General features: G+C 57.6%; 2 protein-coding genes and 1 long non-coding RNA gene across 7 annotated transcripts in view; 2 read left to right on the top strand and 1 right to left on the bottom strand.

Annotated features, from left to right (window-relative positions):
• Nucleotides 1–889: 889 nt before the first annotated feature.
• On the top strand, nt 890–9,047 carry CYTH2 (cytohesin 2). The gene is made up of 12 exons (XM_019741544.2): nt 890–1,113; nt 1,945–2,092; nt 2,191–2,257; nt 3,298–3,416; nt 4,597–4,677; nt 5,070–5,182; nt 5,300–5,448; nt 5,951–6,062; nt 8,166–8,242; nt 8,374–8,445; nt 8,543–8,697; nt 8,786–9,047. The coding sequence occupies exons 1-12, from the start codon at nt 1,095–1,097 to the stop codon at nt 8,871–8,873; spliced, it is 1,200 nt and encodes a 399-aa protein (XP_019597103.1). The 5' UTR covers nt 890–1,094; the 3' UTR covers nt 8,874–9,047.
• Nucleotides 9,048–13,740: 4,693 nt separating this feature from the next.
• LMTK3 (lemur tyrosine kinase 3) overlaps nt 13,741–27,913 on the bottom strand; it is a 19,847-nt gene continuing 5,674 nt past the window's right edge. For all 5 annotated transcript variants that reach the window (XM_074316157.1, XM_074316158.1, XM_074316160.1 and 2 more), the window contains 10 exons: nt 25,997–26,084; nt 25,490–25,638; nt 25,060–25,144; nt 24,864–24,985; nt 24,555–24,704; nt 21,580–24,107; nt 18,601–19,013; nt 17,189–17,324; nt 16,873–17,010; nt 13,741–13,891 (listed from right to left, as the gene is read on the bottom strand). In XM_074316157.1, coding sequence (XP_074172258.1) covers nt 13,875–13,891; nt 16,873–17,010; nt 17,189–17,324; nt 18,601–19,013; nt 21,580–24,107; nt 24,555–24,704; nt 24,864–24,985; nt 25,060–25,144; nt 25,490–25,638; nt 25,997–26,084 — 3,826 coding nt within the window. In that variant the 3' untranslated portion in view covers nt 13,741–13,874. The remainder of the gene's footprint in view (nt 13,892–16,872; nt 17,011–17,188; nt 17,325–18,600; nt 19,014–21,579; nt 24,108–24,554; nt 24,705–24,863; nt 24,986–25,059; nt 25,145–25,489; nt 25,639–25,996; nt 26,085–27,913) is intronic.
• The window catches only part of LOC141567723 (uncharacterized), an 11,454-nt gene continuing 2,472 nt past the window's right edge, over nt 18,932–27,913 (top strand). Inside the window, exon 1 of the long non-coding RNA XR_012490560.1 lies at nt 18,932–19,060. This is a non-coding gene — a long non-coding RNA (uncharacterized LOC141567723). The remainder of the gene's footprint in view (nt 19,061–27,913) is intronic.

The following is a 27,913-nucleotide window of genomic DNA, read 5'->3' as shown; positions in this document are numbered from 1 at the left end:
ATTTAAAAAGAGCAAGAATGTGAGAGAAGGGGGAACCTGAAGTAAGGCGAGTTGGAAAGGAGCGAATGGACTCAGAAGGGGGAAGGAATCAGAGGTGGGAGGGTGCTGAGGAAAGTTGTCAGAGGGGGAGGATGCTAAAATAAGGGGAGGAGTTTGGGGGAGAGGGAAGAGCCTGAGAGTCAGTAGGTGCCAGGAAGGCGGAGCCTGTGCTTTCACTATATTTGGTCTTTCCCTATTGTCCCGTTCTCCTTGACAGATACCAAATAGCGTAGCGTTTAAAAGAAAGAATAGGTCTTTGTTCCACCACTCGTTGACTTTGAAGAGGCTGAGGTGGATGGGGTCATAGGAGGGGTTAAGAAAAGGGTCTGGAGATCGGAGGGGCCAGTACCCGGAGGAAGGAGGATAAAAGAAAGGTGAGCTAACCGAAGCTGCTCCCGGTTGCGTGGCAACCGCTGCGGTCAAAAGCCAGCTTGGACTTCTAGGAGGTGTGGCTCACGAAAACATCCGACAGCTGTGGCCCCGCCCCCTAGCAACAAGGCTAACAAAGTACCGCCCTCCCCAGAAACACACAACTAGAGGCGGGGCTCGGTTGAACTATAATAGTATCCTTGTGCCCACAGCCCTTGAGCAGGCGCAGTCCTCTGTGCTCCCGCATAGTCCCACCTCCATGCAAATCCTTTCCGAGGTTTCTCATTGGCGAGCAATCCAGCCAAGTGACTTCTTTTGTTTCGGAGGCGGGGCCCGACGCACTGGCCGCACTCCGATTGGCATCGCAGGCCGTCTACCTCCGACCGGACGTGGCTACGTCTGCTCCTTGTGCCCTTATTGGCCCTGGAGGATGGCCCTGGTACAGGGGGCGGAGCAGACGAGAGGGCCTGCAGTGGATTGGTCGGTGTCGAAACGAGGGGCGGTCCCTACAGGCGGGGCGGTTGGTAGGCGAAGAGAGAGTCTTTTCAGCGCTGAGGACTGGCGCTGAGGAGGCGGCGGTGGCTCCCGGGGCGTTTGAGCGGGCTCACTCGAGCCCGCGGGCCAACGCGGATCCAGGCCCGACCGGCGGGACCGCCCCGGACTCCCCGCGGGCCTTCCTAGCCGCCATGGAGGACGGTGTCTATGGTAGGTCGGGGAGGGGTGGAGCTGGCTACGAGCAGATGGAGTCTTTCGTCCCGAACGTTCCGGTGCGAATGTTCCTTCTGGCGCTCACCTGGCGAAGCCGTTCGGCCCCATCGTTGCCGCCTCGCTTTTATGGGGCATGGGATGGGCTTCCGGCGAGACCCTAGAGCGGGGCGTTCCAGGCCATTGTTTGGGCCGATCCTGTTTCCGGTGGCGGCGGGAGGGGACGGGATGGAGCGGCGGAGGCGAGGCCGAGGCGGAACCTTCCCCGCCGGAGGGGCCGGGCGAGCCCAGTGCCTGCTGGGAGCAGGCAGGGGGACTTCTGGGGGCGGCGTAGTAGGGAAGAAATCTTGGGGGCTGCAGAGATCCGGCTAAGACGGAGGCCTTTGATGTCCCGCCCCCTTTCCCAACTCTTACAAGCTGTCATCAGCTTTCCTTGCCATAGTTAACTTTTCATGGAACAGGAGTCCGGACACCCAGGTCCCAGCTACCTTGCCAGGAATGGAAGCAGAACACCAAGGCCTCAACCCCTTTCCAAGTAATGGATCCAGCAGTTCAGGCTTCTAGCCCACTCTCCCCCCAGACCTAAGAGTTCAAGCTCCAGCCCTCTTCTTCCTCAGACTCAGGAGCCCGGACCCCGGTTCCCCGCCTCCCCCAGGACTCAAGAGGTCACCAGCCCCTTCTTCCATTAGACATAGAACGCTGGACCCTCATTTTCATCATCCCCACGAACCTAGGAGTCCTGTTCCCCCTTCCCCCACCCCTGTCATCCCCCAGATTGCAGGAATCCAGGCTCACAGTCCACAGAACTGACCTCCAACCCCTGACCCCTAGAACCCCCAGACCTTACTCCGGAGGAGCGGATGGAGTTGGAGAACATCCGGCGACGGAAGCAGGAGCTGCTGGTGGAGATCCAGCGCCTGCGGGAGGAGCTCAGCGAAGCCATGAGTGAGGTGGAGGGTCTGGAGGCCAATGAGGGCAGGTGAGGGCTGGGTAGCGAACTTGGGGCTCATGGGGCCAGGCGGGGGCCAGGGATGCCCAGGCATTGACCCTTCATCCCCCTGCTCTCTGCCCCTGCAGTAAGACCTTGCAGCGGAACCGGAAAATGGCCATGGGCAGGAAGAAGTTCAACATGGACCCCAAGAAGGTGCCTGGGGGCCACAGGGCTGGGATCAGCCTAGCAGACATCTTGACGGGGGTTCTGGCACCTCCACGTTCCACAAGTGTGATGGTTAAAGGCCTACTTTAGGTGTACAGATTTGGTCCTAATCTCTGGATTTAGAAACTGGCTGTCCACTTATTGTCTGAATACTAACCAAATATTTCAGCCTCCTGACCTTTGCCTGTGCTGTGTTCTCTGGGAGATCCTGTTTCCTCTTTTTGCTCATTTTCCTGGACCCACTTCCGGTGTCACCTAGAGTCCCAAAAGGAGCTTATATCTGGTGGGGAACATGGACAGTGACATCAGGTTGACCACTGCCGTGATAGGGAGGTACAAGAGCTGTGGACACTCAGAGGAGAGAGCCCAGTGGAGGCATGGCGGGCTTCCCAGAGAAGGGGACATTCAGGTCTGGTTTGAAGGACGAGTTGGTGTTGTTCACCAGATGGAGGAAAGACGTTTGTTGATTCAGTCTTTATACCCAGTTCGTGAGGCCTCCCTTGGGCCTGCCCCTCTGCTAGGCAATGCTGGGGGCCCAAAGAAGAGTTTGACCCTGCCGGCCCTCAGGGAGCCCCTAGACATGGATACCACAATTCAGTGGTATCCATTAGAGAGCTCTAGTGGATCCCCTCATGGCATCAGGAGAGCCAGAGAAGGCCCTAGTCCAGTCTGAGGTTTGGTCCTCACAGCCCTTGACAGACTGCTGTCCACTAATAGTTTCACTTTATTCCTCCTGCCTGAAGCAATTGTAGTTTGTTCAATCATTCAACAAATATCCACTGAGCTCCTGTCCCTTGTGGACCCTACTCTTGGTGCTGGAATTAACTAGGAAAAGGCAGAGGAAACAGTAGGTGCAAAGGTTATGAGGTGAGAGGGATGTTGTTTAAAGACCTGTGAGAAGCCTGAAAATGACACCTGGCCCTGCCCTGTTGAGCGTGGGGTGGGTTTGCATGCTGAAGTTTCTGGGGAGGTAGCGGAAAGTGGCTTTCTGAGCACATCAGCACTGAGACCCAGACCCCACCCTCCAGGGGATCCAGTTCTTGGTGGAGAATGAACTTCTGCAGAACACGCCTGAGGAGATCGCCCGCTTCCTGTACAAGGGCGAGGGCCTGAACAAGACGGCCATCGGGGACTACCTGGGGGAGAGGTGAGATCCCCACCCACTCCCCTGGACCTCTCCCTACAGCCCCCTACACCCAGCTCCTGTCCTCACACGGCCAGCTCGTCTCCTGAGAGGCCCTGATAGACCCGCCTTCTGACTGGACTGTGACAGAATGGACTGACACAGGGACCTGGGGGAGCCTGGGACCGTCCATGAGCATTTGGGGGGCATGGAGCATTTCTGTGGACATTGGGGAAGTGTGGGGACGATCTGTTTATGTCTGGGACAGTGGAGAGCATCTGTAAGTGTCATGGGAACATGAGAACCACGTAGACAACTGGTGTGCATGGGAACTGTATGGACAGCTAGGAAGTATGGGAATTATCAGTGAATATCTAGGAAGTATGGGGACCCCGTGGACATTCTGGGAGCATCAGGGCCATCTCTGGACATCTGGGGTACATGGGGACTATCTAGAAGTCTAGGGTGCATAAAATTGCACATCAGGAGTGTATGGGGACCATCAGTGGATGTTGGGGAATTTGGGGACAATCTGGACATCTAATGTGTGTGGGGACCACCTGTGTCTGGGGTGCGTGGAAACAGTCTGAACATTTGAAGTACCCAGGACCACATGTGGATGTCTGGGCTGCTTAGGGGTTGTATGGACACCTAGAGCATGTGGAACTTTCTGGACATCTGAGGTGCATGGGGACCATCTCTGGATATCTGGGTACATAGGGATGTGAGGACTGTCTGTAGATGTCTAGGAACCGTCTGGGGGCATCTGGAGTATGTGGTGACAGTCCATGGACATCTGGGGGGTGTGAGAGCCTCTGTAGATGCCTGGGGACCATCTGTGGACATCTGGGGTGTGTGAGGGCTGTCTGTGGATGTCTGGGGGGTGTGGAGGCCATCTCTGGACATCTGAGAAACCTGGGGATTATCTGAGAGAGGAGATGGTAGGCAGAGCACATGTTTGCTGCGTTTCTCACAACTGTGCAAATGGCCAGCCAAACCAGGGTCCTTGCAACAGATGGTCCTCCCAAGAACGGGTTCTGACTCTCCCTGCCCCAGTGTGAGGCCTGTGATGGGGCGAGGCCAAAACTTCACCTGCTACAGAGGCAGCTGTGGGGCATCAGCAGTGGCACAACCTCCCCAGTGCTTTGTCCACTCCCACCTCCCCACACTCCTTCCTGTGAATGACTTTGTCCCTATTCTCCAGGGAAGAGCTGAACCTGGCAGTGCTCCATGCCTTTGTGGATCTGCATGAATTCACCGACCTTAACCTGGTGCAAGCCCTCAGGTAAGAAGAGTGGTTGGAAGTCCACTGTAGCACTACCTTCAGGTATAGCTGTATCCAGGTGCTCACATGGGGTCAGAAGGCCAACGTGCCTCTATCTTTTGGTTATGCTCGCCACTGTGTTGGCGTTGCTCTCTGCAGGCCCTCCTCCCACACAAATAGACATCTCTTGCAACCTCCAAATCTGTTTTGCAATCTTAGCAGAAAGAAAGAATATTTCCATTAAATCCATCAAAAGTCCCACAGTCAGTGTGCTCACTGGTCAGATTGGATCATGTTTCCATACCTGAAACAGCTGCTGGGGCTGCAAAGTTGGAGCTCTTAATGATGGGTTCCTAACACAGGGACTAAGGGTGACAGTCCTGGCAGCCACACCTGGCCCCTCTCTAACTCAGGCAGTTTCTGTGGAGCTTCCGCCTCCCCGGAGAGGCCCAGAAGATTGACCGGATGATGGAAGCCTTCGCCCAGCGATACTGCCTGTGCAACCCTGGGGTTTTCCAGTCCACAGGTGGGGGCCGGGACTTCTGGGGCCTGGGAAGGCGGGAGCTTCAGGCCTGAATTCCTGGGGCCTGGGGGCCAGAGGCAGTGGCAGACCTGCATAGTCATCACCTGACTTCTGCCACAGACACATGCTACGTGCTGTCCTTCGCCGTGATCATGCTGAACACCAGCCTTCACAACCCCAACGTCCGGGATAAGCCAGGCCTGGAGCGCTTTGTGGCCATGAACCGGGGCATCAACGAGGGCGGGGACCTGCCTGAGGAGCTGCTCAGGGTCAGGCCCCCTCTCCCCCTGCCACAGCCCCTCAGCCCTGTCCCTCTTCCTGCCACAGACCCTCCCCTCGTAGTCTCCCTGTGCCTGAATCGTCCGCCTGGGTTACCACTCTCCCATGGCACCGTCATCATGCCACCCTATCTGTCTCTTTTTCTCCGGCTGCCTCTGTCTTTGTCTCTCTCTCCTTTGTCTCTCTCTGGCCCTCTGACTTTCAGGGTCTTATTCCATCTTATTCTCCACCTACCTGTCTGTTTCTTTCTCTGAGAACTTAGCAGGCTCTTGCATCTGTGTCTGTCGTTTCTCCATCCTTTCTTCCTTTCTCTCCTCCTTGGGGCTCCCTCCACTCTTCTACCTTCTGTTTCCCTTTCCTCCCAAGCTTCCTCCTCCTCTCTCCCTCCTTCCATGGGCTGTCCCACCTGTGGTCTCATTGACTCCCCATGGCCAAGTAGTCCCAGGAGGGTCCCAGAGGCCTGGAGTTGCTGACTAGGCCTTCACCCCTCAGAACCTCTATGACAGCATCCGAAATGAACCCTTCAAGATCCCGGAGGATGATGGGAATGATCTGACCCACACGTTCTTCAACCCGGACCGGGAGGGCTGGCTCCTTAAGCTGGGTACGTCCCCTCCTGACCCCGCTGCCTGCCTCTGCAGGGGGAAGTTAGTGGGCCTGGGCTCTGAACTCAGCTTCCACATGTACCTGCTATGTGACCTTAGGCAAATGATTTGACCTCTCTGAACCTCAGTTTCTACATCTGAAAAATGGGGCTTGTGTGCCCCACGCACAGGGCCTGGCATAGAGGAGGGGCTCCATAAACATTTGTGGGTGAAGAGAAGGTGTTAGGGAACATTAAGTACTTGCCAGGCTCTGCTTATGAATAGAGTCCCCAGCTGGGATGGGATGGGATGGGATAGGCGGGAAGGCACAGCAAATTCAGGGACAGTTAGCAGGGATCATACAGGTGCCTCTTTCTGAGGATTGGTTCTCAACCCTGGCTGTGCTAAAGAGGCACCTGGGAGCTTTTAAAACCCCAGTGGCCAGACCACAGACTCGTGAAGTCAGAATCTTGGGCAGGATGGGCCATTAGTCATGTTGAAAGCTCCCCAGGTGGTCCCAATTCTGAGCCAAGGTTGAGAGCTGGCTTGGAGCTGTGCTTGGTAATGGCAGCTGCCGCAGGACTGTTAGCAGTGGGTTTTTAATAGAGAAGCCATGAACGGCTGCTCCGGGAGACGGAGACTGATGAGGAATTACAGTCCAGTGCAGACACAGTGGAGGCAGCCAGGGCAGTGGGCGGGCCCAGAGCAGGGGGCAAGGCAGGGCTTTGCACCCTCCCGGTCTCATTTGTCCCCTCCTCTGTGGAATTGTGCTCTCAAGCCAAGGCGTCCTTCTCGCTGCCTCGGTGCAAAGGGGTCCTGGTAACAGAAAATACAGATCACTCCTTCCAGCCACCTCACTGGGGTGGGGGGGTTCCTGCATCAGCCCCAGGGGAGGCAGGGGGCTCTGGGGTGGGGGTGGGGGGTTAGATTCTGCCAGGCCAGTGATGCCCTGGCAGTGAAGGTGTAGTGGGAAAAAAGAGGCAGCTTCACCAGCATCTAGTTCCCCTTCAAAGCGCTCCCATTAGCAGGAATCCTTCCATCCTTCCCATTCCCCAGGTGAGGAAATTGAGACTCAGTCACTATCCAGCAGCCACAGAGCAGAGGTGGCCTTGGACCCAAATCTCTGACCTGAGTACATGGCTTCATGGCCACTAGGAAAAGGGGCTTCTTAAAACCCTAAAATACAGGAAAGGGCATCTGGGCGTGTCTCCATTCACGATGGTTCATAAAAGCCATTGTTACTGTTACTGTTTAATTCTGGCTGCACAAGGAACACAGAAGCAGATCATCTTGGAGCAGGAAGGGGGGCCCAAGTGGGTCTCCAGACCCAAGCCCATAGGGCAAGAGGTCCTAAGGTCACATAGCCACTTTGTACTGGAGCTGACATGAGTCCCTATGCCCACCTTGGGCCAGGGACTGGGCTTTTTATCTTCTCCCTTGTGGGGGTGACCTCCGGGGAGATGCATGGCAATGGAGGGCCCTCCTGGCCTAGAGGGCGCATGTCCTGGGAGGTGGGCTGGAGCCAGGCACTGACAAAGGTGCTCATGGCTGCCTTGGTGGGGCTCAGGTCCCTCTGCCACCCCGGGGAGGGAGAGGGCCTGGCCAATCCTCATGTGGATGTAACTGGTTTTCTTCCCTCTCTCTCCCTCCCTCCCTCCCACTCTGCGTGTTTCTCTTTGCTGTTTCTGTCTCTGTCCCACCCCCTGCGCATTCCTTCCCTCACCCACCCTACTTCTGTTGCCTGCGGCTCTTGGGGGCACCCCATTCTTCTGCCTTCCCTTCTCGCCTGGCCCTGCCTGCTTTCTCGCTGTCTGCCCCAGGAGGTAGGTACACGGCTGTCCTTGCTCCCTGCCACTATCCAGGGGAGGAGGCTGGTTGCTCAGACTCCTGGGCCCTGGGCTGACAGGCTTAGAAAGTGTAGAGCCAGCCCACACTGGGGGTGGACCTGGGACCCAAACACACCTGTCCCTGCTTGTCTGTCTTCCCACGCATTGCTTTGTCCTAGACCCGGCGGACAGCCCCACCTTCCCTGCGCTTGCTCTGCCTCTCACTCCCCTCCCCGCCCTCCCAGAGGCCCTGTCCCTGTGTTGAGCCCAGGCCCCCTCCCACCCCTTCCCTTTCAGGGGGCCGGGTGAAGACGTGGAAGCGGCGCTGGTTTATCCTCACAGACAACTGCCTCTACTATTTTGAGTACACGACGGTGAGGACAGAGCTGGGCTGTGCTCTGGGTCCTGGGAGGAGGGGCTGGGGGCCTGGACTCCTCAGTTTGAGGGAGGAGGGGCTGGGGGTGAGGATTTGGAAGTCTGAGCCCTGTCCAACTTGCATTTTTAGGATAAGGAGCCCCGAGGAATCATCCCCCTGGAAAATCTGAGCATCCGAGAGGTGGACGACCCCCGAAAACCTGTAAGACCCTCTCTGTCCCCCTTCCTGCCACAGTGGGTGCTCCCCTGGCCCTTGGGCTGGCTCTCATCTGCCATGCCTGCTCTCCTTGTCTCCCCAGAACTGCTTTGAGCTTTACATCCCCAACAACAAGGGGCAGCTCATCAAAGCCTGCAAAACGGAGGCAGATGGCCGAGTGGTTGAGGGGAACCACATGGTCTACCGGATCTCAGCCCCCACACAGGAGGAGAAGGACGAGTGGATCAAGTCCATCCAGTAAGCGTGGGCACTGGAGTCCTTGGGGAGGAAGGCCTGGGAGCCCAGACTCCTTGGCGCTCACCCTGGGGTCCCTCCCCTTCTGTAGGGCAGCTGTGAGTGTGGACCCCTTCTATGAGATGCTGGCGGCCAGGAAGAAGCGGATTTCTGTCAAGAAGAAGCAGGAGCAGCCCTGACCCCCTGACCCCAACTCCATTATTTATTACTGAGGCGCCCCACCCGGGTGGCCGGACCCCTGGGACCTGGGGCTGTGGATCCTGGTTCCCCATTTGGAAAATTCATCACCTCTTGCTCCTCTCTCATTATTTCTAATTAACACGCTGTTGGTAATCTTACTAATTATTGAACCACTCGCGGTCTGCAGACCCCTCATTTCTTGGGATTGACAGAGCTGAGGAGCTTGGGGGGCCAGCCAGCCAGCCCCATCCATGACCGTGACCAGGGCCAGGAGCTCAGGTCTCTGTCAGGAGCTCTCAGTGCACAAGGGAACGGTGCTGTCAAAGCAGGTAGCCCCATGAGGGCCTCTCGGGTGAGTCGTTCTGGTTGCACCCCAAGACTGCAAGGGTGGAGTAAAGGGAGACAGTGTAGCGGGAGTTAGTGTTGGGTTAGAACGGCACAAGAATGCACGCGTTCCAACGCGAGGTCTAGCATCCGTCCTAAATGTTACTTGACCGCCTGGAACCAGGCAGTTGTTGCGCCCCACCCACCACCTTTGCCCTCATGGGGCTTATGGTCTTTGAGGGGTGGTAAATAATATCTGATTGGGTTGTGACCTGGGCTAGTGCTTTGAGGGAAAACCAGAGCTGGAATGGCTATGAAGAGGACCTACCCTGGGAGGGTGTGGGAAGGAGGAATCGAGAAAAGAATGCCCAGGTGGTATTGGATACAGCGGATGGGAAGGCCGGGAGGGCCTTGTTCGTGCGATCTTCCTGGGGCTGGGCAGGTGGTTGCTGGAGTTGGAAGCTGGCTGGGCCGGGTGGATGGGGCCAAGAGGGCGGGACTGCGGGTCTGAGGACCAGTTTCTCTGCCGGCGGAGGATCACACGAGGACATTTTACACCAAGCAGGGATAGCGCCGAGAACCTGCATTTCTATAACATCTTTCCAGGGAATCTGACCATCGCTTTTGAGGGTGAAGCCTTGGGGAGTGGGGTGCCCCTGAGCCCCAGATCTGGGCCTGTCCTCCTTTGCTCTCCAGCTTGGGGCATGCCTGGTATCCCCACGGAACAAAGGCGCGTAGATCCCGAGAGGGGTGGGTTGGGAGACCCCACGTCATTCTACGCCGAAACCTGCAGCTGAGACTTGAGTATAAAGCAACCACAACTCCCCGGCGGGCCCCAGAATAAGACCCGGCTGGAAGGGAAGCCTGTCGCTCCGGGGCCTGCCGGAGTGCAGTCTCTCCCGCACGCTGCAACCTCCAGGGGTGAAACCCGTAATTGAATGCTGCCGTTGGACATGTTGGGGAACGTCCCCAATCTTGGGCCTTGGTCCCAGCCCCGCCCTTGGCCACCGGCATCCGCCTGCGTGAAGGGATCCGAGTGCAGTAACACCGCCACGCTCCAAGGTGGCGCAACCTTCACTCCCACTAGACCATCCGACTACAATCCCCGGCAAGCTGTGCGGCGCTGGCCCCTCACTGACGGGAGAGCCATTCTCGGAGTCTCTTGGGAGTTGTAGTTCCCCAAGATAATGCTGTTGGATTTACCTTAGCTTGGTCCCCAACCCTTGCGCAGGCTGGGAAAAGAGGCCTTGACTGCTTCAACCCCAGAGGCTGATGGGAAATGGGAGTTCCCGATTCCTCCCAAAGGTTCCACGGAAATGGCAGTCATCAACCCAAGGTCATGGGAAATTAGGTCCGTGGGTAAATAGAGGTTCCCAGCACTATCTCACTCTATCCTGCTCTCCTCTATGGAATGAACCCATAGGTACTGAGTGCCTACTAGTGGGGAAGTAGCTGGCTTAGTGGAGATGCCCTAGAAGAGCATCTCCAGGCAAAGGGAACAGTGTGTGCAGAGGCCAGAAAAGATGTGATGTGTTGGAGTGACTGACAGCAGGGCCAGATCATTCAGGGCCTGCAAGGCCATGCTAGGACTTTGGATATATTCTTAGCCCATGGGAAGCCATCCCAGCGCGTGAAGCCAGAGAATGATGTGTTTGGATTGAGGTGGTAGGAGGGGCCCCTAGCTGCTGCTGGAGAATAATTTGAAGATGAGCTGGGCTGGTAGCAGGGAGGTAAGTTAGGAGGTTGGGCAGTCATCTAGGTGAAAGAAAGTATGGTTGTTGTGGTGGAGAGAAGAGGCCCCACGTTAGTCATTTTGGAAGAGGAGACAGTAGGACTTGCTGAGGGCTGGGTCAACTCAGATTCTGGCTTCAGCAAGTGGTGAAAGGCAATACCATTTACAGAGATGATCAAAGAGGAAGTATTTGGGGGGTGGGGGGAAGGAGAACTCAGTGGTTCTGTTTTGGGCAAATGAAGCTGGTTGCTGTGGAACATTCAAGCCAGACTCCAGACACATCGAAATTGTCCTTCAGTTCCCAACCCCAATCCATCTTCTCCCCAAGGACTGCGATTCTGGCTTCTAGCTCCCTTCTCTTCCAGTACCCCAAACTCCCAACCCCCTTGTTACTGGTTGAATTGTGTCCCTCCAAAATTCATATTTTGAAGTCCTAACCCCTAGTACCTCAGAATGTGATCTTATTTGAAAATAGGCTCATTGGAGATAAATTTAGTTAAGATGAGGTCATTAAAGTGGGCCCTAAGCCAATATGACTGATGTCCTTATACAAAGGGAAATTTTGGACACACGCACACAGAGTACGCCGTGTGAAGATGAAGGCAGACATTAGGGCGATGAGCTACAAGCCAAAGAACACCAGAGATTGCCAGCAAAACACTAGCAGCTGGGAGAGTAGCAGGAAATAGATCTTGTCCTCATGGCCCTCAGAAAAAGCCAACCCTGCTAGCGCCCTGATCTTTGACTTTCTAGCCTCCAGAACTATGAGACAGTGTAGTTTAAGCCACCCAATTTGTGGTATGTTGTTAGGGCAACCCTATCAAACTAATACACCTCTCCTCTCTCAGACCAGGAGTCCAGCCCCTCACCACCCTGCCTGGTTTGGTTCCATTCAGCACCCACGCTGGGCACGGACGTCTCAAGATCATCAGTTTGTGGGCCGGCCTGGTGGCCCCGTGGCTCAAATGGTTGGAGCACCTGCACCTAATGCCAAGATCGAGGGTTGGATTCCCACACGGGTCAGTGAGCCGCGCCTTCTACAGCTAAGATTGTGAACAACGGCTCCCCCTGGAGCTGGGCTGCCGTGAGCAACCGGAGGTCGGCGTGGGCTGCCATGGGCAGCGTGAGCGGCTGGCAAGCTGTGAAAGCTGCCGTGAGCTGCTGTGAGCAGCCAACCGGCGACCGAGTGCCTCAGCCGGGGGGTGCGCAAGGCTCATATACCAGCATGGGCCAGGGAGCTGTGTCCTACACAACTAGACTGAGAAACAACGGCTTGAACTGGAGTGGAGGGGAGGCAGAAAAAAAGCAGGGGGCATAAGATCAGTTTGAACACCACCAGGTCTACTAGCAGTGGCAGGAGCAGGAAGAGGCAACCACCTAATCCTCTCTCTCCCCTTCTCCATCCCCCATGACTTACATGTGACCCTAACGTCCTCATCACCTTAAGCCAGGAATCACAGCATCCTAGCTGGATACCCTCTCCTGGCCCCTTCCCTCCTCTCATCCAAACTGCATCCCTGAAATATGCAAATGAATCTGGTACCAATCTGGTACCAATGGAGAAGAGGTTGAAGCCAGGAGATTAGAGATGCAAAAACAGACCCAGTCAGGGGGAAAAGACAGAGATGGAGGCAGAATTAGTCAAGAGTCAGGAGGAACTGAGAAAAAGAATTCAAGACAAAAACACAAGGCAGAAGGACATAATAGAGACAGGAAGGCGACAAGGAGACACAGACAAGAGGAAAAGAGTAGAGACGGAGAAACTCAAAGAAATAGAAATAGAATTAGATGGGAAGGAGGCTGAGCAACAAAAGTAGGGATGGAGAGATGGGAAAACTCCAAGACAGGTGGGGACCAGAACTGGGGTTGGTGGGACAGGGAGGTAAAGGGACAAAACCAAAAGAGAAAAGGCAATGAAGAGATTCAGTTAGGCGGAAGGCAAGAGATGAGAATGTCGGGGAGGTGGATGGTCATGTGGAGAAACAGGTAAACTGAGGCAAAGCCATTGTAGGCAGGGAGATGGATCGTGACCTTTGAGTGACAGGCAGTGCTGTTCGGAGAAGGTGTGTGGGATGTGGTCATCCAGTGTGGGTGCTGGCAGGTCATTTCTGGGCATCTCATTAGCCTTGGCCCCGGGACAGCTTCTGGCCACTACCACAGGCCACTTTGTGGGAACACGGCTCTGACCATAACCTGCCACCTTCCCCAACCCTCACCAGCTACTTATTAAGTCGAGGCTGTGGCTGAAGTCAGTGATACAAACACTAGACGGAGCTTGGATCCAGAGGTGGAGAAGCCGGGGCCTCACTGCTGTGCAGGCACGTCCGCCTTTCTGAGCCTCGATGTTCCCATCTGTCAAACACAGCAGTGATGATGGTGACTTCTCCTGGGTGGCACCTGCTCCCTGCATCCTCCCCTCTTTGTCCCCCGAAACACACACAGGCTCCGCGTTCCTCTAAAAAGTTGTTTTTGTCTTTTTTAAATAATGTGAAAATGCCACGCAAAGGTTTGAACCAGAGGCCCCTCCAGGGGCCAAGCTGGAGCAGGGAAGAAGAGACGCGAGATGGGGGATCCAGGTCCCCAAAGCCTACAGCCCCTGTCTGGGGCCTTGAGTGGGTGAGGCGAGGCCTCCACTGTGCCAAGGGGCTCCAGGCCCAAGAGTTCAGTTCAGTTCCAAGAAAGGTGGCTCTCCAGGGAAGGGCGAGGGGCTTCCTGCCTCATTTGGCACCAAGGGGATTAGGGGTGTCAGGGGAGCCTTCTGGGAGGCTGGATGGTGGGGGGCCAGGGCCTCCTGTTTGGCACGTGGTTGGAGACGGGGAGAGCCCAGCCTCAGGGGCCTCCCCAGAGGCGGCGTCTGTGGTGGTGGCAGTGGCTCCGTCGTCCACAGATGATTCTACTCTCAACCCCTCTTCTGGGGGTGCAGGGGAGTCAGGTCTTCGGATGGTCAATTCTCCACGGGGCCTGAGGACAGAGGGAGTAGGGAGAGAAATGGAATTACTGGGCAGATAGACTCATAGCTTCTGGCTCACTCGGAGTGAAAGCAAAGCCCTCACTGTGGCCGTCCCTTTTCTGTCCTCATCTATCCCCTACCCCCTCACTCACTCTGCTCCAGCCACATTGGTCTCCTCACTCTTCCTTCCAGGCTCTAAGCACAGTCCTATCCCGGGGCCTTTGCACTTGCTGTTCCCATTGCGTAGGACCCCCTTTCCTTAGCCCTTCCCATGTAATTCAGGTACCTCCTCAGATGCCTCCCTCAGCCATTCTCAGTCAAGCAGGTGCCCTTTCGCCCCTCCTACTCATTCTATCACATTGCATTATATGGTTAGTTTTCTTCACGCTTCTCCTTGGGGATAATCCCAGGCATTGCTGAAGAACTTCCTGTCTGCTTGTCCCTCTGGAATGGAAGCTCAGGAAGGACAGGTCTGTGTTAGGTTACTGTTGCATGCCCAGCATCCAGCACAGGGCCTCTCACAAAACACCACCTCACCAAATTTTCCCATGACCCTCCTCTCGCAGTGGAAGGAATGCCCCTTGTTCCATTACACAGATCCAGAAAATCAAGGTCTGTGGGGTGGAGGATCTCATCAAGAGCCACACACTGGGTGCCCTCACTCTCCACCCCATGTCTTTCCTGAGTGGCCTGAGTCAGTCACTGCCCTCGCTGCCCATCCCTGAGCCTCAGTTTCCCTCTCTTTAAATGGGGAGCATGACCCTCATGTCCTTTTCAAAGGAGTGGGGAGACTGGGTTATGTGGCATCACTCAGAATCCAGGGAACATTTGTTAAATGGGCAGGGCCACGCTGAGCATAAGGGTCTGGGGAGGAAGGGGGCCCTACTAGGCCTCCCCACCATGGTTCTACGTGACAGGCTCCCCAGCTTCCCAGCCCAGCTGCAGCAGGACTAGCTGTCGATGACTGAAGGGACTTGAGGTTTCGCACGATCTGGCCCTACCTCTCCCCTCCTGGTGATTAAGGGTGAAGTCATTTTCTCTGCTGGCTCCGAGGCCTCAGCCATGACTCACCACTTGGCTGGTGTCCCCACTCCCTGGAACCCACCCCACCCTGTCCTCATGGGGTCCTCAGAGAAGGCTTCTGGGAGGAAGTGACATTTGGGGTGAAACCTGAGGATGTAGCCAAATGAAGAGTCAGCCCTCACACGTCCTTCCTGCCCTTGACTCAGAGTGTTCTCACCTCTGGCTCCTGGCCCCAGCCTCCCAGCCTCCAGTCAGCCCCCATGTGGCCCCAAGGGGGGGTCCTCCTACACCCAGGACTGGTACCACCCATCCCCTGTCACAGCCCTCCCATGGCTCCCTAATGCCTCAACCCACCCTCAAGACCTACATGGTCTGCCCTGCCCCCTCTCACCTCACTCCCTTCTAAGTAACCCCCAGACACACTGCTGCCCTTCTGTTCTTTAACCGGCCAAGCTCCCTCCTGCCTCAGGCCCTTTGTGCAAGCTGTTCAGTCTGCCAGCTCACTGTCCCCTTCCCCTTCACCTAGTTAACAACAACCAACCCTCCAAGTCCCCAGTTAAATGACACTTCCGCTGAGGAGACAAAGCCCTTTCCTCGTGTCATCTGCTTTCTCAGCAACTACTGTGGGACTGTGGGGTCAGTGTCTGTGGGTGGGGTGGGGCGGGGCTCCTGGATCTTGCTCAGCCTGCAATCCCAGGACTAGCACAGTACCTGCACACAGCCTGTGCTCAGTACACATCTACTTAATTAAGCACAGTCACAGCTACCAGTTTAGAGGCCACTGCTTCGTGATCAGGCTCCATGCTTCATGCATGGGAAGAATTAAGCCAGGTAATCCCCGCAATCCTGTTATCATTCCCCCATTCTACAGATAAGAAAATTGAGGCACAGAGGAGATGGACTCGCCTTATATCACACAGCTGATAAGTGTTAGGGCCAACACCTGGACTCAGGTAATTTTGAGAAAGCAGGAATGGAACCCTCCCTGAAAACGTCTGCACCTTCTACCTTCTCAGCTCTGTCCTCCAGGAACACGCGCGCACCTGCCTGGCCCAGGGTAACATAAGCCCGGCATCTAGGGGTGTTCTCTGGAACGGCAGCAGGGGGCAGCAGAGAGCCCGAATCCTGCTCTCCTAGCCTCGGTTCCTGTGTCAAGAGAATTGGCTCTGCCCTCCTCTTCTGTGAGAATGGCCTTCTCTTTGGGACAGTCAGAAACTAAAGGTGACGTGCCCCTTTCGCAAGGTGGTGGTGAGGATTAGCGATATGGCGTACGTGAGACACCACAAGAAATGAACTTGACAAACACTGACTGGAGATGGCATGGACTCAGAGGCCAGGCGGGTTACCCTGGCTCCTCATTCCTCTCTGCCTCAGTTTTTTCTTTTGTAAAATGGGGATGACACTAGAATCCACCCCATGAAGGATTAAATGGGTTATGATGTAGCAAGCACATGGTAGGGGTCTCTGGGAGTGCTTGCTATTATCATTAGCAGTGCTACCATTATTGTTGTCGCTACGGGTTTCGCTGGTCAGGTTTTCTGCTCTGGTTCATACTACCCAGCTTTGAGCACAGTGGTGTCCTCTTTCTCCTTGTCTGCCTCTGATCAACGTGCGCCCCTGCAGGGAGGTGGGGTCAGGATCCCAAAAGTGACAGGCAGGAGCCTGTCCCAGAGACAGGCAGAGATGGGTAAGACTTGGAGGAGATCCTTACAGAAGGGTTTGAAACTGAAGCTCAGAGAGGGGTGTGAGTGCCCAAGTTCATCTTGATGGACACCACTTGGTCTGAGCTGGTTCCAGAGTTGGGTGGAGTCTCAGTGATGAGCCAAGAGTGCTGACAGAGGGGAAGGAGGGGACTGAGGGGAGGGAGGCAGGGAAAATCAAAAGTGGGGACAAGAATGTGGGGAGAGACAGATGGGGACAGAGAAATCGGCAGAGGTGGAAGCTGGGCGGAGAGTCTGAAGCACTGTACCTGCGGGCCGGGCGTCGGGGGCCCGGGTGGGGGGCCCCGGGGTCTCCAGCGCAGGCGAGACGGAGAAGCGGGAGAAGCACAGGGGGGGGCCTGGCGGGGGCAGGAGGGGGAAATCCTCCGCCCACTCGAAACTGCCTCCTAGCGGAAGGAGGGGTGACGGAGGAGAGGAGGACGCGGTCAGACCCTCAGACACTTCTGGAGCATCCCCACCCCAACTTCAGATCCCGCCCTCCGACCCAACATCCTTCTCAGGCCCCGCCCATCGCTGCGTGAGCCAACAGCTCCATCCCCAACTCTGCCCCGCCTCGCCCCTCACCAAAGCCGCTGTCGTTGCTGGGAAACCCATCTCCGGGGGTGGCGGGGTGGGGAGGCGTCGGGGGCGCTGGAGGCGTTGACGGGTCCATGTCCCCCTCGGGGGGGCCCTGGACGCTCAGTTCGTTGGTTGGCGTCTCCTGTGAAGGCAAATTAGGGGAAACGAGAGGTGGAGAACCGTCACATCCCACCCACTGCATCCCAACAAGCAACACCCTCTGCTAACATTTTTGGGGCTTCAGGGATCGCAGTTTACTACTGCAGGCTCTGGAAAAGACTGGATTCCCTAATCTGTCTTTGAAGTCTCAGGCCAGCCTTAACCCTACCTCAGCCCGAGGCTCCTACCACCATTCCCCCGTCCCCACCCACAAACTTAAGGCCTTCCCGATTGTGGAGCCACACCCACAGCTAAGTAGCCCACGGCAGGAATTCTCTCCTTGCTCATTAAAGCGCAGCTTTCTAGGGAGCCCCGAACTCGATACTATCTCCGTAAATCCCGCTCCGTCTCAGTGACCCCTACCTACCTCCGAGATATCGACAGCAGGAGTCCAAATTCTGGCCCCAGAACTACCTGCTGTTATGGTCCTCCAAACCCCCACCCCATCCCACGCACCTCCTGCCCCTTCCCTGAGCCCCTAAGCCTCGCCCTCCGAAGTGGCTCCACTCCAGCCCTCCAAGCCCCATCCTTTTGTTATAGTGACCTGGGCTCATGAACCTGTTGTCACTCATCTCAGGATCTCAGCGTGATTTGCCCCGCCTCAGGTTCATCTAGACACGGCCTCAGTCTACAAGCACCACTTCCCCTTTTCTCTTCCACACTATTGTATACCCCCAGCGCTACTTGCACAGTCCTCAACCCATCTCTTTAGGCCCCGCCCCAGTTCATCAGCTCAGCCCATCCTGAACCCACTCCGAACCATCTTAACACTAGAAGTCTCATCTCTTAAGCTCTTCCTGCAGCCTCTCCATGGCCCGCCACTAGTGGGTAAGATCTGCTCCATCCTGAGCCAAGCCTTCAGCCTCTAACACCACTAGAGCACTGATGTACAAACCCCTCCTCAAACCTCACTAGGCTTCGCCCTCACCACTCAGGCCACGCCCCAATCCTCTCAGCAGTTGCTCCCTAGCAGTTCCAGGCTCCGCCCCGACTACCAGGTATCCACCTTTCCAGATCCATTCTCAAGCTTCAGGCCTTTCTCTCGCATTCTACCACCCTCCCCGATCACAGGCCTCGCCCCGCCCTCACCCCAGGACCCACCCCAGCTCTGGGCTGGGTCCATCCTCCTGGCCCCGCCCCATTCCCGTCCCCGCCGACACACTTCCAGCCAGTCTCTCCCCAGGCCGCGCCCCGCCCCCGAAGACCCCGCCCCACTCTGGACCCCGTCCACGACACCTGCGCCGTCTGGGGCAACGCACCTGGTCGAAGAGGTAGACGGTCACGTCCCCGTGGAAGGAGACCATCTTGCGTTTCCTCTCCAGCTCGCTGTCCTCGGGCTCGTCGGCCCCGCGCGGAGATTTGAGCAGGCCCCGCAACGGGCGGGCCGCGTCCGCGTCGGCGCTGCTCACCACGACGGGCACCGGGGCTGCCCGCGCCCTCCCGGGGCCCCGGGGCCCCGCCGCCGCGTCCGCCGCCGCCTCCTCGTCCTCCTCCTCGTCCTCGTCCTCGTCCTCCCCGTCCTCCTCCGCCGGCCCCGGCGCCCCCGCCCCGCCGGCCTCCCCGCCAGCCGCCCCGGCGTCCGCGCCCTCCCACGGGGGCCGCCGCGGGCCCGGCCCCGGGAACGGCGTGAGCGTGAGCGGCGGCAGCGCCAGCGAGAGCCGTGAGAGCTTGGCTGCGAGGGGAGAGACCCGGTGAGCCCCTGTTCCTGGGGAAACTGAGGTATGCTCTTCCACCTAGCTGTGTCCGCAGGTAATCTCAGGCTACAATTTGGGCCTCAGTTTACCCCCTCGTGAACTCAAGGGCTGCACTGGGGCCTTTCTCCACGCAGAGAGGGGGATCTTCCCCTGACTCCAGTGCTTAACCTTCCCCACTGCTCCCCGGTGCCAACTTGTCCCCGCAGCCCACCACTGCCGCGAAGTGCCCAGGCTCTGCCGACCTCGCCAGGCTGTATCCTCACCTCATTCTGGCTTGACTTCCATCCATCTACATGTACCACATCCCCGTTCCTCCAACCTTTGCATAGGCTGTTCCCTCTGCCTGGAACTTCCTTTTCTAACTCAGGTCCTATTCATCTTCCAGTTCTGTCTGGGTTTTCAAAGCCTCAGAGCTCTCCTAGGAGGTCATCAGGCCAGACCTCCCACTCTGCACCCCATAGCACCAAGCACCTCTCCTGAGCAGAAGTTATATGTCAGTATGTAACTATGTTTCTGTGGTGATGTGATTAATGTTTGCCTTGCCGCAGAGCAGACTGAGTGCTGCTGGTTATGGCTGTATCCCCAAGCACACGGAAGTACCCTGTCAATATTTGTGGGAATAATGAATTAATGTCCCCTGCTATGTGGTGTTGACCAAGGCACTTTCCCTTTCCAGCCCTCTATCGGCCAGACAAAATGGGGGTGTCTAACCAACTCCAGGTCCCCTTCCCTGCCCTTAGACCCCCTCATCTCAGCCTGCTAGGAGGGAAGGACTTGAGATCCCTGGAGAAGAAAACCTGGCTTTGAATCCCAAGCCTACCCTGCTTGCTTGCCGTGTGTCCCTGGGCAAGCAGATCCACCTCTCTGAGCCTGTTTCCTCACTGGTAAATGGACAGGGGCCACTCATTCCTCCATTAGTGCATAAGTGAACTGTGTGCCAGGCCCTGTGGGGGGTGATGGTGGGGATGAGAGGAGGATCAGGGCGAGGCAGGGAGAAAAAGGGATGTGGACCAGGTCACTCCCCCTCTCATTCACTGCTCCAGCTTCACTGGCCTTTGCTATTCCCTGAACAGACTAAGTTAGTGCCTGTCTCAGTGCCCTACACCTGATATGCACATGGCTTACTTCCTTCATGTCTGCTCAAAAGTCACCTCCATACTTAGGCCTTCCCTGACCACCCATCTCAGGGTGATGGGGTGGGGAAGGGGCTGTATAGAGGGAGCTATCTGTGGGTACACAGAGGAAGGACAGGATGACAGCCTTTAGAAATCAGGAAGACTTCCCAGGGCAGGAGCAATTTAAGTGGGGTCTTGAAGAATGAGTAGGAGTTCACTGGTTAAAGAAAAAACAGCAGGCTATTCCCAGCCTCTTCTCACCCAGCAACACCAACCCCTTACCCCACCCCAGATCCTCTGAGATATCTTAGCTGCTCATCCCCTGACATGCCGCTGGTCTTTCCTGACACAGATGGTAGCAAGCTCCCTCCAATACCCTCAAGTTGATGGTAGTGTTCTAATACCAGGAACTTTGAGGAAGGAAAGTTCTCTGCCCAGCCCCCTTCCTGACCTTTCTGTCCTGAGCCACAGGCTCCTCTGGTGGATGGAGATGGAAACCTTCCCTCAAGTGTGGCTGTCAGTTCGCTGATATAAAACAGGGCCCAGTCATTTATAACTTTCATACCAGGATTTACGGAATTCAGGACTCCAGGTGATTCTGGTGGAACTACAGTCCCTATGTCTACATCTAAATAGGGCCATTTATCTTTACTCTCCATTTATCATCTCTTAAATCATCCCCTCTCTTTGACAGAACACTTCCTGTGTTCCAACCCAAACTCAATTTCCAGAAGAGGCATTTCTACAGCTTCCAGGTCACCAATACCATGGAGACAGGGCCTGAGGACCTCTGGGTCCCCCTCACAGAACCTGGCATACCCCGTGCCTCAGTTTGTTGGGAAGTTGAAACCAGAGATCACACGCTGGCAGCCCAGCCCACAGATAAGCTTCCTTTGAATTGGTTTCAACATTTAAAACACTCAGAACTCTGGTTTAAAAGGGAAAAACAGATTTGGCAACTCCGGGTGGGCATTCCTGACTGGAGCTGAGAAATGGCTGCATTTCCTCCCCAACTCCCCACCCTACCTCTCCCATCCTCTTTGATTCATTCCTCAATACTGTCTGGCCCCCGTGGACATCGGAGTTTGAGACCCTGGTTTATGTGAATTGCAATAATAGAAGCAGAGTGCCAGGCACTGGGCCAAAGGCTGTGGAAGTCTTGACTCATTTGATCCTCACAACAACCCTATTAGGTAGGTGCTATCCTTGTCATCCATTTTTTGGCAGATGGGGAAACTGAGGCACAGAGAAGTAAGATCTTTTCCCCAAGGTCACAGCGCTAAGGAGGGGCAGAGCCAGGATTTGAGCCCAGGTGGTGTCTGCACCTGTTATGGCCAGCCTGACCTGTCTGCTACCCAGGAGCCCGAGAATCTCAGCTGTGCTCCCAGGGCCCCCAACCTGGGTCCCATGCTCCCAGCAGGCTCCTCACCTTTGATCTGCTCGCTGTTCCCCTGAGGAGGTCCCAAGTCCAAGAACAGTCGTGGCATCTCGGGTCCCTTCCTCTCTGGCTTGGGGGGGTCCCCGTCTCCGCTGGGTGCCATGTCTCCGCCGGCCCTGCTGTCTGGCACCCCGGGCTCTCCCTCGGAGGCCACCTCCGGCCTGGCTCTCTGGGGCACTGGCTCCAGCCTCCTCGGCTGTGCTTCCAGTGGCAGAGGCGGAGGTGGCTGTGGCCTCGTGCTGTCTACCCATCCGGCCTTTGCGTCCACGCCGCTTCCGAGGCCTCCGCCTGGGGCCATCCCCATGCCCACTGGGGCTCGGCCCCCACTCCCGAGGTCCAGCCTCCCAGCCACGGGGGCTCTCGATGCCCCCCCAGTCTCGGGGGTTCTCCTCTCGGTCCCCAGTCCCAGCCCCCCGCTCCTGGGGGCTTGGCCAATGGGGCCAGGGGCTGTCTCCCCTCCGTTCTGGGGCAAGGCCACTGTGCTGGGCGTGAGGGCTTTCTCCAGCGAGGTCTCTGGGGCTGGCTCCCCGATCGTGGGGGCTGGACCCCCACTCTCGGGCATCTTCTCCCAGGGCCCTAGGGCTCTCCAAGGCCCAGTCTCTGGCAGCCTCTCCATGTTCCTGGGAAGTCTCAGGCCCCCATTCTCTGACACCGTCTCCTCCATCTTTGGGGGTGTCAGTCCCCCATTCACCAGCACTGTCTCTTCTCTCTCTGGGGACCTCAGCTCCCCATTCTCCAACACTGTCTCCTCCCTCCTTGGGGGTGTCAACTCCCCATTCTCCAGCACTTTCTCTTCTCTCTCCGGGAACCCTGGGCCTCCATTCTCCGCCACCTTCTCCTCGATGCCAGGGACTCTCTGTCCCCCGTTCTCCAACACTGTCACCCCGTTCATGGGGACGCTCAGGTCCTCCTTCAGGCTTGGGGCTTTCTTCCCGCTGCCCAGGACTGTGGGGTCCCTGCTCGGGCCCAGGGCTTTCTCTCTGTTCCCCGGGCCTCTCCCCACCTTCCTGGGTCCCATCTCTCTGGGGGTTGCTGCCTTCTCCCCCAGGAGGTTCCTTGTCACGTCCTCCCGCAGGGACATCAGCAGCTGCTCGGTGCTCACTTGAACTACGAAGGTTGGCTTCTCCCGGGTCCCCTGAAGTGCGAGGGGACCCGGGTCTGGGGGCGGCCGGGGCGCTCCCGGGTCGGGGGGCTCGGGGGGAGCCCGTGGTCGAGGGACCCCTTCCTCCTCGGCTGCCCCCCCGCCTGGGAAGGCTCCCTCGGGGGAAAAAGGGGTCTCGGTCTCGTAGCCACTGTCCCCTGGCTTGGGGCCCGGAGATGACAGGCCTGAGCCGGGACTGGCCACGGCTGAAGGGGGGTCGGGGGACACGGCGGGGTCCACGGGGGCCCGGGGAGGTGGCGGCGGGGGGGGGGGAGCGGGAGGTGGCCCCCGCCCGGGGTACTGGGGCGCCGCCGCCCCCATGAGGGGGTCCAGAAACTCGGGGGGGGCCGAGGAGGGGGGGGCCATGGGCAGGTCGGCCAGGGAGCCCCGCTCTGCCCGCAGGGATGAGTCGTCCTCTGGGGCATGGGGGCAGCCAAGAGCAGGGTGGCCCCCCCAGCCAGCGACAGCATCCCCCCGCTCCAGGGGCAGGCAAGAGCAGGCCCCCTCGCGGCTGCACAGGGGACAGGGTAGGTGACTCCGGCGGCTGGGGCCACCCCCAAGGCTGCTGCTGTCCTCTCCTGGGGAGCTGCCCTCCTCCTCCTCCTCTTCCTCCTCAGCCCACGCGGCGGCCCCCCGCTCACCCAGCACCTCAGCAGGGTCTCCTGCCAGGGTCTCCCCAGCGCCCCGGCCCTCGGGGTCCCAGCCACTCAGGAGGAAGCTGCCTGATGAGGAGGACTGGGCCGGGAAGGACCGGGGTCCAGGGAAGAGAGGGGAGGCCCAGGTCTCAGACACCAGCTGGGGGACCTCAGAGGGAGCCTGGGGGGGCTGGGGAGCAGGAACTCCTGGGTCCAGCGGGTCCCAGTCATTGGGGAAGAGGGGTTCAGGTGGGGAGCCGTGCTCCTCCAGGCGGATGTAGTACTCGCTGCTCACGGAGGGGCTGCGGGCGCTGATAACCGGCAACACACTGGGTGTGGACAGCGCCTCATAGAAAGGGTTAGAGGGGTTGGCATGGGGGGCTGGGGGTGCAGATGCTGGCTGCCAGGGGGGCGCCCCCCCACCCCGGCTGGCCCCCCGCCGTGCCTTCTCCCACAGGCACTCAAGGTTGAGGCCACGGCTGCTCTCAGTGACCGTGAGCACGTCGTCAGGGTCAGCCCCAGGGAAGCCATCTAAAAGGGGGAATGGTGAGGAGAGGGTCCCTGGGCGGGGTGCGCTGTGGGTTGGGGGCCAGGGCCAGGGGAAGGGACCATCTCGGGGTGGGGGGGGCGGGGGCGGGGGCCGCGGGGGCCGCTCAGAAAGCAGGTAGGTGAGCTGCAATTGGAGATCAGAGGCCGAGGGGCGCTGGGCAGGCGGCCGCCAGCAGGACTGCAGGATATCGTACCTGGCGGGAGAGGAAGGAGGCAAGAGTAGGGCTCATGGGGTGGGGGGGCCACTGGGGGCAGGGAGAGACCAAGAGAAAGGGGGGGCAGAGACCCAGAGAGGGACACAGAGATCCAGACCGAGATAGATCCAGAGAGAGAGGGCTAGGGGCCTAGAGAAAGGGAGGACCATGAGGCGACGTGAGGAAGAGATGGTTAAGGCAGCCTTACTCTGGGCTACGAGTACTGGTGTCAGAGATAAGGAAGCAGCAGGGGTCTTCTAGGGTTATAAAAACTCGGGTTCAAACACCAGCTCTGTCACTCCATGCCTCAGTGTCCCCCCTCCAAGTAGCAGATGCTGCCAGAAAGGGTGGTGAGATTGTGGGTGGTGTGTGAAAGGTGGGGTATTCTGGGACCACCCTCTGATGGGATGTGGAATGTCTGGGGTCTGGGCCAGGCCCTGCCCTCACCAGTAGTCCGCATAGGGCAGCTTGAGCCTGGGCCGGGCCAGTTTGACGTGCTGCTGGCGGACAACGAAGGCCAGGACCTCCTCATCTGACAGGTGGCGGTAGGGCTGTGCCCCAAACTCAAACAGCTCCCACAGGGTCACCCCCAGGGACCTGTAGGGAGCAGAGGGCAGAGAGGTCAGAGCCCCACCCTGACCCACCTGGGGGCTTCCCCTCTAGGCCTCAGTTTCCCCATCCGTGGAACCGGGTGACATCCTGTAACCCTTCCACCTGCCTTGCCCTCCTGGGCCCCTGGCCGCCCAGGCCCCTCACCAGATGTTGCTCTCTCGGCTCTGGTCCACAACCATGAAGGTTCCATGAAGCTCCCCAAGGAGCTCGGGCGCCGCCCAGCGCAGAGGGATCCACAGGCGCTCGGGGGTCAGGTAGTAGTCCTCCTGGGGGGCCGGGCAGGGTCAGGCTGGTTGGGACACCCCCACCGCCCCCAGCCCTGAGAGACCACAGCCCTCACCTTGTAGTTGCTGTGGGCCAGCCCATAGTCTCCAATGCGCACGGTCAGGTCGGAGGTCAGCAGACAGTTGCGCAGGGCCAGGTCGCTGGGTGCGGGCGACGGGGGCCAGATGAGGAGGGGGAAGCATGGGGCAGCCCACCCCCAGGCCAAGACCCCGCCCCTTTCCAAGCCCCGCCCCTTTCATTTCCCTCCTCTCCGCCCGATTCCACCTTCTCTTGACTCCTCCCTTATCTTGTTGACTCCTCCCCTCTCCTGACTCCACCCCCTCTCCTCTCCATACCCCTCCACGGTTTTCTCCTTTTGTATTTGCGATTCAGGCTTTCTCCACTCCTTAAGCCCCTCCCCTGTGGCCTCCCCTCCCACCCGCAGCCTGGCCTCCTTCCTCTACGGTAAGTAGTGCCCCCCACACACACTCCTCCCCAGCTGCTACCTGTGCACGTAGTTGTGGGAGTGGAGATGCGCCAGCCCCCGGGCGATCTCCAGGCCCATCCTCTGCAGTGTCCGCAGGTCTCGAGGGGGCAGCTCAGGGGACAGGCCCTCCGGGGGCCGCTGAGCCCGGAGGTAACGCTTCAGGTCCCCCTGGGAGAAAGGGCAGGGAGGGGTCAGTACCACCAGCCCCTCCCAGGCATCCACACATCCAGCCAATCTGAGGCAAGGACGGGGGCAGCCTCTGCACTCTGGGCGGCCCCTCTGAGCTTCAGTTTCCCCTGCTGCTTATAAGAGGGGAATGAGAGAACTCACCTTGCGTGCTAGTTCAGTGCGCCCCACACCAGTAGAGTGAGTGCTCACCTACAGTCAGCGCTCAAGAACTGTTAGCGCTTATCACACAGATGTCGCTGTGATGATGATATTATTGCCAAAGATTCCTAGGAGCCCAGTTACCCCCCAGCCCCCACCCGTCCGGCTCCCCACTCCACCCTCCCCCACAGACCCTCACCAGTTGACAGAACTCCATAATCAGCAGAAAAGGCAGTGTCTCCACACAGACGCCCAGGCACTGGAGGACATTGGGGTGCTGCAGGCTCCTGGTGGGGGGGCGGCTGGGTCAGGAAATAGCCCCTTCCATCCAGCCCCAGCCCCCTTGTCCCATTCCAACCGCCCAGCAAAACCAAACTATTGCTTCAGTCTTTTTACTCTCAGTTTCTTCACCTCAGGTTTCCCCACCACACACACACCCCTTCCACATGCCCAGTCTCAGGACTGCCCCACTGTCCCCCAGTTCCAGGGCCAGACCCCCTCAGGTGACTCCTTGCCCCTCGTGCCTCCTCACCTCTGCCCAAACCTCCCTTCCCCATCCCCTCCTCTCCTCCCAGCCCCAGCTCAAGCCTCCTTGTCACATCCTGGCCTGTCTTCTCAGCCCCCTCCCCACCTTCCTGCCTCCAGTCTCTCCCTTTCAGTTTGGCCCTGAACAGACCCTCTCTCTCTCTCACAGCCCACCATGGCTCTCCAGCATTCCCAGACAGAGCCTGGCTCGCTCCTTGGTTTTTGCTGCCTGTGGCTGGCCCCACTGCCCTCCCCAGCACCACCTCTCACCCTGGTGTGCATCTCCCAAATACTCAGTTGCCTGCTTAGATGCCTTTGCAGTTAGTTCTCTGTGGATTACACCCTGCCCTCATCAGTCCTCCTCATCCCTCAGGTCTTAGCTTCAATATCATTTCTCCAAGCAATGTCCCTGACCAGGGGATGCCCCCTCCTTTCTCTAGGCAGTGAGCCCCACTGGAACAAGGATTTTGGGAGTTTTGTTCACATAGCTGTGTCCCCAGTGCCTTAGATCAGTAGGTTTTCAATAAAAATGTGCGGAATGAAGGATTTCACCTTGCGACATTGCCTGGGGGCCTGTGGGAAGACTAAAACATTCTGGGCTTGTAGCTCAGAGCCTGGCTCAGGGTAGAGACTCAGTAAGTTATTTTCCTTCTGGGGCCTGGCAGAAGGCAGGGGCTGCTCATGCACTACAGGGTCAGTGGCCCGGCCCCAGCCATCCACTACCTGCACTCCAAACTTCTCCACCTGGGAGAACAGTGCCTCCCACTCCTGCTTCTACTAAGGATCCGGCATGTGCTGGGCCTTGAAAAATGACTGGAGCCTCCAATGCAGGAGATTTAGGATGGCAGATGTAGAAGGAAGCTTGGGTTCACTGCACACCTACTATTCTGAGCCAAGGCCAGCCACTTCTGTTATCAAATCCTCCCAACAACCCTGTGAGGCAGGATGAAGTTTCCCATTTGAGCCAGAGGAAATGGAGGCTCAGAGAGGTAAAGTGACTTGCCCAGGGTCACACAGCTGGGAATGGTGGCAGAGTTGGGATTTGATCTTGTCTCTGGTTCGCTCAGTCTACTGAGGGCCGATGGCATTTGTGCTTGGGTGACAAGAAGGAACCTGAGCCACCAGTGTAGTTCTGCACTCTCCAACAGAACTTTCTATGAAGGTGGACATGCTCTAGATACGAACTAACATGGGAGCCACTGGCCATATGTGACCATGAGCACTTGAAATGTGGCGAATGTAGATGAGGATATGAATTTTTAATTTGATTTCATGTTATTTCACATAAATTTAATATGTGGCTAGTGGTTACCAGTACAGGTCTAGGGAGAGGCAGGCAAATAGGCAACTAAGCAGATGAAAAAATGACAAACTAGGATACATGTTATGAAGAAAACACATGAATTGATGTGATTGATACAATGGGGGATCAATTCTAGAGCCTGCCTTAGGGGTGTGTGTGTGTGTGTGTGTGTGTGTGTGTGTGTGTGTAAGGGAAGGCCTCTGAGCTGAAATCTGAGGAGGGGAAGGGAGTACCCCATCCGAAGGTGGGGGGTGGGTCAGTCAGGAGTGATATTCTAGACAGAGGGAA

Source organism: Rhinolophus sinicus, linkage group LG11, assembly GCF_036562045.2.
Source record: "Rhinolophus sinicus isolate RSC01 linkage group LG11, ASM3656204v1, whole genome shotgun sequence".
Classification (NCBI taxonomy): Eukaryota; Metazoa; Chordata; class Mammalia; order Chiroptera; family Rhinolophidae; genus Rhinolophus; species Rhinolophus sinicus.
Note: the sequence above shows the minus strand (reverse complement) of the source record. Positions and strands in the feature narration are given on the sequence as shown.